Source organism: Prosopis cineraria, unplaced genomic scaffold, assembly GCF_029017545.1.
Source record: "Prosopis cineraria cultivar Desert tree isolate PC_DT_omini unplaced genomic scaffold, ASM2901754v1 PC829, whole genome shotgun sequence".
Taxonomy (NCBI): domain Eukaryota; kingdom Viridiplantae; phylum Streptophyta; class Magnoliopsida; order Fabales; family Fabaceae; genus Prosopis; species Prosopis cineraria.
The window spans coordinates 1-9,342 of record NW_026556154.1 but is presented as its reverse complement, the minus strand read 5'-3'; the positions used below and the strand labels follow the sequence as shown (position 1 = coordinate 9,342).

General features: G+C 36.3%; 1 protein-coding gene and 1 pseudogene across 1 annotated transcript; both read right to left on the bottom strand.

Annotated features, from left to right (window-relative positions):
* Nucleotides 1-3,450: 3,450 nt before the first annotated feature.
* Nucleotides 3,451-4,918, bottom strand: LOC129298493 (uncharacterized). Its single transcript, XM_054936910.1, has 2 exons — nt 4,152-4,918; nt 3,451-4,055 (listed from the first exon to the last, which is right to left on the bottom strand). Exon 1 carries the CDS (start codon nt 4,770-4,772, stop codon nt 4,179-4,181), a length of 594 nt encoding a protein of 197 aa, XP_054792885.1. The 5' UTR covers nt 4,773-4,918; the 3' UTR covers nt 3,451-4,055; nt 4,152-4,178.
* A 2,505-nt stretch (nt 4,919-7,423) lies between these two features.
* Nucleotides 7,424-9,338, bottom strand: LOC129298492 (uncharacterized; annotated as a pseudogene).
* Nucleotides 9,339-9,342: the final 4 nt, after the last annotated feature.

Here is a 9,342-nt window from a genome sequence, read left to right as displayed (position 1 = left end):
TATTATTTGCCCAAATCAATGCAGCCTTACTTTGGGGTGACATAGTTCTGAAAATATTATTGTTGCTCAGAAAATTTTTCATTCTATGAGAAACATGCAAAGCAAGAAAGGCTTTATATCTATTAAAATTTATCTGGAAAAAACCTATGACTGAGTGAATTGAAATTTTGTGAAGATTTGTTTAGAAGGGTTGAAGCTTTCAAAAAATCTTATCAATATCATTTTATCGACTATTAGAACATCTAATATGCAAATTCATTGGAACAACACTAAAGCTGAGAGGTTTAATCATTCTAAAGGAGTCAGACAACGAGACCCTTTGTCTCCTTATTTGTTTGTTATTTGTATGGAGAAACTAGTCCATCTTATTCAGTCTAATCTCAACTCAGGTGATTGGAATACAATCAGACTTACTAAAATTGAACCCCTAATCTTTCATCTCTTCTTCGTAGATGATATTATTTTATTTGCAAAGGCGAGTCTCCAACAAACTAAGCTTATTAAATCTTGTCTCAATGTGTTTTGTGAAGCCTCAAGTCTCAAGGTTAACTCGGATAAAACTTGCATGTTTTTCTCTAATAATGTTAATCATACTAGGAGTGCACAAATCAATAATTATCTTGGATTCTCTCGCACCATGGATTTGGGTAAGTACCTTTCCCTTTGGTACATAAAAGAGTAAACAAAGATACTTCTCAAGAGACTGCGGATAGAGTCAAGTCTCGCCTCTCTAGGTGGCAACCTAGTTTGTTATCTGTAGTAGGACGCCCAACTTTGATCTTTATGGTGACTTCTGCGATTCTAGGTCACGTTATGAAAGCCTCTTCCTTCCCCTGAACACCTGTGATGTGTTAGATCAATGAAACTGCAAATTTTTATGGGGAAGCTCAAATGATCAGGGGAAGATTCATCTAGTTGCTTGGGATGAGGTGTGTGAACCTAAGAAACAAGGTGGACTTGGCTTGAGACACGCAAAATTTTAGAACCGGGCTTTTCTTGTGAAACTTGAATGGGATCTTTGCAAAAAGAAGGATGAGTTTTGGGCTCAAGTATTGAGAAACAAATATCATTGTGGTGATGATTTAATTCCCAAAATTGATCCTAAACGCCCAGAATCAAGAAGACTTTAGATAAAGTGAATGCTGGTTTAGAACAGTGAATAATGGTACTGTGATAAGCTGGAAAGGGGAAAAAGATGGTATCTTCTCGGTTAGATCTGCATACAACATGCTTTCTCATAACGAGCAAAATTCTGGACACAAGTAGAGTCATATCTGAAGAATTAAAGTTCCATAGCGATGTCAGACGTTCTTGTGGCTAGCTTTTAGAGGAAGCCTCCTCACTAATGCTGTCAGAAAGAAACGTAGTATTGGGAATGATGACAAATGTCCGTTTTGTAAGGAGAAATCTGAAGAGATTCTGTATGTTCTTCGTGACTGCGTTCACAATAAAGACCTCTGGCGCTCTTTGGTTCCGTCTTCTATGTGGCAGAGATTTGTTGCATTTTGTCTTAAAGACTGGATCATGCTGAATATCTCGAAGCGTTGGCACAATGTTCAACCAGACTGGAGCGCTCTGTTCACCATCATCTGTTGGAATCTCTGGCATCGCAGAAACATATTTGTGTTTAGAGGGAAACAAACTCGTTTATATGAAATTATCCCTAAGGCTCGAGCTATGTTGGAGGCTGCTATAGAAGCTCATCTCAAACTTAGGGACACACCCTGGTAAATAAGTTGAAATAAGCACCAAGAGTGGATGGGTTCCACCAGAAAAGGGTTGGTTGAAACTCAATTTGGATGGAGCTGCCAGCACGACAGGGAGGGGTTCGGCCTCTGGTGGTCTGCTGCGGAATGAGGAAGGACACTTGATCTTTGGGTTCGTGTGTCGTCTTCAGGAAGCAGACAGTATGACAGCGGAACTGTGGGCTTGTTTATTGGGACTGAAATCTACATGGGATGCTGGCTGTAGAAAGGTTATTCTTGAGTCAGATTCCATGGATGCCTTGGAAGCTCTTCTTGAGGAACCTAACCCTGAACATCATGATTTGGGCATCATCCAAGAGGCTCATCAAATCATGGGACGCGATTGGGATGTGAAAATTTAGCATGTTAGACGTGAACACAACATGGCTGCAGACAGATTAGCAAAACAAGGACCTGGCGCCGTTCCTGGTGTTACAAGGTTCTCACACCCTTCAAAGAACTTGCAAAGCCATTCTTCATAAGGATTGGTCTTCTAAGGTCACCTCGCATGTTATTTAGGTAGCTTTTGCTACTCCTTTGTCATCCAAAAAAAAAAACTAACAGAGAAGCTGAAAGCGGAACACAAAACATCTTTTATCCCATTTTTTTAACATCAAATTTGATTGTAATTCTCGTTTACACATTCATGCAATATATATATATATATATATATACACGCTTTTTATAGTTTCTCTCTATTTTTTTACATTAGTCATTGTACCTAAAATTTTAAGGGTTCACCTTCTGTAGAGTTTTCCTTGTCTTCTTCGTGGGAATCACTGTCCTATATGAAAGTGCCTTGAAATTTTTTTTTTTTCTTTGCACAGAAAATGTATGATTTATTTCTGATATTTCATTTCCATATCATTACATGAACAATCATCCCGTCAATATATTGCATCATGAAAATAAGAAGCGATAATTGATTTTAACAGACCTATCTATTTTTGCTTCTAGATTTTAGATTACTTGAATTAGAAGAGCTAACTAATTAAGTTTTTAAAAACCTATAATGAAAAGAAAAAGGAATTACAAAGACATAAAAAGGATAATTAGTAGGTTAGAAAAATGACAGAGAGGAAAACAAATATTCTCAATGTCATGTTGTTTATGAAATAAAATTTATGTGTCGAGTTTCTCAAACTTATTATCAATTCCATTTGAAACTATCAATAATTTTTTTGATAAAGAATATCAATAAATTGAAACTTTGATTATTTGCAATGGCAATGTTTTCTGAAAGGGGGGGAAAAAAACCTTTTCCAGAGAAGGCTAAAACTTGCACTTCACTCCTGTTGTGCAATGTTTTTTATTTTCTTACATGTTGATGAGATTAAATGCATAAATGAATGGTTGTAAACCTTGTATTTCTATCATGAAACTGTTATTCACGCCTGTAAGTTACCATTTGGAATCTGAACTAAAGCCATTTCCAATGGAGTAAAGGATTAAAAATTATGCTTTAGTATATTGTTGATTTTTTTTATTTTAGTTAGTGTATTTTATCTTACTGTCAATCTCAATGCTATTTTTTCACCCATATCGAGTTGACTGTTTACCAAATGGAGTGTAATTTTGGGTTAGCATGTGAGTATATGCTTTTTGCCCCACAATATTCCTGTTCGCATAATCTAATTCAGTCTTTGTTGGATCAATTTTGGTTGATGCTTCATCTAAAATTCAAAGTGCACCAAAACAGTACTGCTAGGAGAACACAAACAATACACTTACAACTTCATTGTATACACAATTTATTTATCAGATTAAGACATTGAAAACCACAGCATAATTCTCTCTGCTGTATGCCAACAACGAATAACAACAAATGGGAAAAGGCCCAAAAATGAAAAAGAAATAAAGATCTCACAAAAGCCTAGTAATTTTCCTACACATAATCTTCACACTTCTTTCCAAAGGCCTTGTATTTATATGGTTGCTTTTTCTTTCAGAGACTGAACCCAAATTGAAGAAAACCAAAACTCAAACGATACACTTAATCTTCACACTTGCAACTCAAAATACACCAAAACGGTACTGCTAGGAGATCACAAACAATACACTTACACCTTCATTGTATACACAATTTATTTATCAGGTTAAGATAATGAAAACCACAGCACAATTCTCTCTCCTGTATGCCAACAAAGAATAACAACGAATGGAAAAAGGCCCAAAAATGGAAAAAGAAAGAAAGATCTCACAAAAGCCTACACATAATCTTCACACTTCTTTCCAAAAGCCTTGTTTTTGTATGGTTACTTTTTCTTTCAGAGATTGAACCCAAATTAAAGAAAACCAAAACCAAACCCCCTGCAAATCAATATGTCGAATTAATGAAGGTGGAATTTTTTCAGTATCTGTTATCAAATTCTTTAGTAAACACTTCAAAAAAAAAAACTTATATACCTAAATTTTGTCCGATAATTAATCTGTTCAGGTACTGCGAGCCAGCCTCTCTTGGAATTCAAGCAAAGACCTCTCTTTCTGAAGCTTAATGTCTTGGTGAAACTTCTTGATGAACACTTCTGCTTTCTCATCCACCTGCAAATTTGGTGACTTAGCCACCACAACCTTCCATGCATCATCTATAGTATCTAACACATTGCTGCTCTCCCCTTTTCTACCCAAATCCTTATTTCCCATTTCCGCTTTGCCTCTGCTTCTCATTTCCCCTTTAGCCGCATACCCAGAAGCAGAGAAAGAAGAAGACAACGACGAAGAAGAGGGCTCTGCAAAAAGGTCATCTATACGTATGACGCTGAAGTTCTTGCGCTGAACATGGTGTTGAGAAGAGGAGCAGTTATAATAAGAATAGGGTCTAGTGGGAAGAGAACGATGACGACGACGATAAGTTTTGGTGGAGATGAAGTGACGCAGAGAATGGAAGGTGGAAACCAGGCGTTGAATTGTGGTTCTGATGACTCTGCGAATGTTGAGCTCATTGACTTTGGATTGGACTCTGTTGGAGAAGCTCCTCCATGCCTTCTTTGCTGGTTGAAGCTTCATTGTCAGTCTTAGGCGAGACATCAACGTCTTGGGAAGATATGAAAAAGATGATTATGATGATTCTGTGAAAGCTTTCTGAGGAGAAAAGAGAGATCGATGGAAAGGGAAGAAGATGAAGAGAATGTTGAAGATGGTCCTTATGAAGCAAGCTTTCATGATGCCCCACTAGTTTTATAATTCCTTTCTTCATACCACTGTCTCTGTTTGTTTGCTTTTTTTTTTTTTTTTTTTTGCCCTTAAAACAACCCATACTGTCCAAATTTTTCAAGTACAGTTGGGCATATATAAGCAAGTATGACAACATATCTTAACACAAAATCTTAAGATGTTAAGTTTGTGAGTCTTTTTTGCTTAGATACCTCTTCTCAAACTGATGTGTGACTTTTTTTATATATCATGTCAAGCCAAGTCACACATCCTAACAGTATGATATTGGTGTTTGAGGTCACATGGCATCTGGTTTGTGTCGTGTATGCATGGAGAAATAATTATCTCGTAGAATATCTTGCCAGCGCCCTGTTATGTTGCAAAGATACCGAACATTTTATACCGAATTGGCACATTAATTTTCCACACAATCACAGAAATGCCACTGCTAGATTTTCGTATCAGAAAAATTTGGAACGTAGAGCTAGTCATGGAGAGGAATGGCAAAACCTGCAATTCATTAAATCTAAAAGGTCTAACTTTCCAAGTCAAAGCCAATCACTTTCGGCACAATAGACAGCATAAAAAGCAACCTTGGGTGCTAAGTTTAGAGAGAATATAAGGGAAAGCTCAAAGCTCAATTCCACAACACCCACCAATATTGGCTTTTCCATGTGCATTTCCAGCGCGCAACTTTTGGTTGGGTTCGTGCGGCCTCTAGTTCTATTTGTTTTCTCCTGTTAAGGCAACTTTAAATTCATTTTACATAATTGCGAAATAAACATTGCTTTTTTCTTGCTCTAGCATGCAAGTGGGAAAATCAGTAACTTTTTTTTTTTTTTGTTGGTCCTTTTCTTCGTTTCAATGAAAATCTCAAAGGTGGGGCTAGTGGTTGATTAAATATCAGTGTCGGTGAGTCCTTATGATTTGTGGTTAGATCATTCAGATTTCTTCACTGAAAATTTTGGCAGAAAAGTTGCAGCTTGATCGTCTTTGAAAGAAGCTTTGTCAATGGTCTTGTAGCCTAATGGCATTATAACCTCTGCCATAAGTTTGAGGTTGCTGGTTTGATCCCACTTGTAATTTTAGGCCGCTAGTGCCGCCTCTCTTATTCAAAAACCACCAAAAAGAAAAAAAGAAAGTTGAAAGAAAGAAGCTTTGGCAAATAAACTACATTGTATGATTGAAAAATCAATAACAAAATATAAACAAGAAAAACTCTTCATAGCCAATGTTGATTAATCAGATGGAACAAAATAAAATATTTACTTAAAGAACCAAAAGCATATATAAGCTTAATATGCAAGCAAGAAAACAAACAAACGAAATATAAGAAATTATCCTCTTCTAAATAATATTTTTCTATACACACTCCAAGAATTGAACCCTAAAGTGATGCTTAAGGGACCCAAACCATTCCTTGTTAAAATTATTTTATCATTTGTTTGTTATCTTACTGTGTTGTTATGACTTTAGATCCATTAAAAAAAATTCAAATATATCAACCTTAGTTTTTCTCTCTCTTTTGTTCTTTTGTGGATCATGCAATGGCTAATTGTAAAATTTTGGAGATGAAAAGGGAGCCAGCTTCTACGCTGAAGTGTCATTTGAAAATCTATAATTAGAGAATGTTTAAGTAGCGGATTTTAAAAAAAAGAAAATAAAATAACCCTAACTACCCGTTTAAATATATTAATTATTAAACAAAACTATCAGTAAGTAAGCCCCACAATAAACAGATCATTCTATCATGATCTATGATATCACATGTGAGTTGACAAGTGCCACCACTTATTTACCAAAAAATTCACTATAGTGACAAAATTTAGTCTTTAAATTAAATTTTAATTTATTTGTTATCCCAAAAGCATATCATGCACAAATAAATACTATTGTTTGAACCAATGACCGCATGGCTCAAGAGATTATGCTAATTTAACCAAGAATTTCAATTCAAGCCTTGTGTATATAGCTATATTAAATAATTGTCAGTAGAGTTCTTCATACTTGTTATCCTTTCTGACTCGACCTGCATCTGCATTAGCAGGTGTCTAGTGTGGCTGCCGGATTGTGAGATTTTAACTATCATGGTGATGTGCTATGGAACTCGTTTGGATTAGCTTCTTTCGAACAGATGTGTCAAGCCGTGCACCAATTGTTGGATAAGACGATGGCCCTATCCAACTTTATCCCCTCCTGTACCACGGTTGTTGCTCTAACATGTATGTGGGGAAATCAGTAACCTTTTTTTTTTTTTTTCTCCCATCATTTTCTTCGTTTGAATGAAAATCTAAAAGGTGGGTTAATGCTTTGATTAAATAGCAGTGTCAGCAAGTCCTGATCATATTTCTGCAGGAAGTTGCAGCTTGGTTGTGTTTGAAGGAAGCTTTGCCAATGGCCTTGTAGCCTAGTGGCATTCTAAGCTCTCCATTCAATCCTGTTTATAACTTTAGACCTTTAGTGCCTCATTCTCTAATTCAAAAAAAAAAAAACAAAAAAAAAAAGAAGCTTTGGCGAATAAATTACATTGTATGATTGGAGAATCAATAACAAAGTATAATAGTATAAACTCTTCGTAGCCAACGATGGTTAATCAGATGGAATCAAAATAAAATATTTACTAAAAGAACCAAAAGCACAGATAAGCTTAATATGCAAGCAAGGAAACTAACATATGAAATATAAAAAAGGGAATACTTCTACAGGCAAAGACAATGACGAAGGTATATCACCAATGTTGAGATACAACTAAGCAAGAAGTACTTGGCGAGACCTTTTCAAAGTAATGAAATCTTTTGACATAAAGCAGCTACCACTTCACTTCTAGCAAAATTTTGGAGCGTGTAATGAACTCATCATCTGGTGACGCCTTCAGCGCTTTAAACTGATGTTTATTCGTCCTCAACTTCTTGTGTCTCATACCACCATGAAACAGGGCCAAGCCCATCATGATCCAATGAACCCTATAAAATAGACAACTTGATAAGCCATGCTTCCCATAATGAAAGACGCAATAAGTCACAGTTCCAAGTCTCAAAAACATGCATTGCCGAAGAGGGCCCTACCCTATGGCTCTTATTGCTAGTAGAATTTAAGGCCTTTGCCAAAACAACTTTTCGCGCGTTCAAGATGCTAGTATAGATAATAGTAATTATGACGGGTGAGTACCCACGTGGAATGAGGAACCTTATCCAAAAGCTAATTGTTGAGTTGGAAGAACCAGCACACTTAAATATCTCATTGAACATCCCATATTACCTAATGTCAGACTAGATATCCCATATTATCAAGTCTCCATCAATTGGCCCCCCATGGAAAGCCAATGTCTCAACGGCTGCACTTCATGACACTTAACTTAGCCTCCTGCCGATCATAACCCTCTATGGGTAACCCTCTCCGGAACTGCTGACAGCGAGGCTCTAATACTAATTGATATATACCTATGTGAAATGGGGAAACCTACCCCAACAGTTGGCTATTGAAGTGAGAGAAGCAGCCCATTTAAATACCCCATGGAGCATCGCAAACCGCCTAATGTGAGACTTGGTATCCCATACCACCAAGCCTCCATCAAATTATAAATTTTTTCTTACCCCAAGGTTGTCTCAAACTCGTTTGGTTTGCAAAATGAAAAGTAATGAAGAAATGGAATCAAATTAAAAAGAAAAAGTAACTTCTAAATTATAAAACGTCAGATGTGCTCATAATAAAAATTATTAGAACAAGAAATAGCTGTTATTAAGTAATAAAGAAATATAATATATATCTCACATCTAAATTGTCATGCAACGGAAAGGTATTCCTTTTCCGAAGTGCTAGCCTAAGAGGGAATTATATGCCAACAACTCCACGTATAGAAAGGCAAAAAATGTCCAAGCAAAGACAGTATATCTCTCTCTTCCCCCCCCCCCCTCCTTCTCCATCAATCAATCATTATCGTTACTTACTATAAAAGTTAAATAAAAATACTTACAGTAACCACCATAGGGGCAAATGGCTTTGATTCTTTTGGCTGCTCTACTGGAATTGAAGGGTAACTCACATTTTAACTTGGAATTTGACCTGTGATATTGCACCCGCAATTAGCATATTCTTACATTCCAAGCATTTAGTTGAAAGAATATTATAGTAGAAGTGAACCTCGTCAGTATCATCAATAGGATATGATTGTTCATTAAAATCCCAAACCCACGTGCCTTTATTGCTGTAATTTGAATAGAAGCAGATAATATGGCATTCAAAATTCAGATTAAAAGGTGAATTAATCTCAACAAAACAGAAGACTATTGAAAGCACCGTATCACAGTAGGTTAAAGGTCATCTCAAAATTTAGATAACTGTGTAAGCAACATCACCTATTTTTGCTTCACCCTCGAAATGGTATGGATTGGGCATAGGATGCACTGGTACATAAATGTCATCGAAGAATCCAAGTGATACTGTC

Bases quoted from the DNA above. Each gene is read 5' to 3' on its own strand.
- LOC129298493 (XM_054936910.1), bottom strand. From the start codon at position 4,772: ATGTCTCGCCTAAGACTGACAATGAAGCTTCAACCAGCAAAGAAGGCA.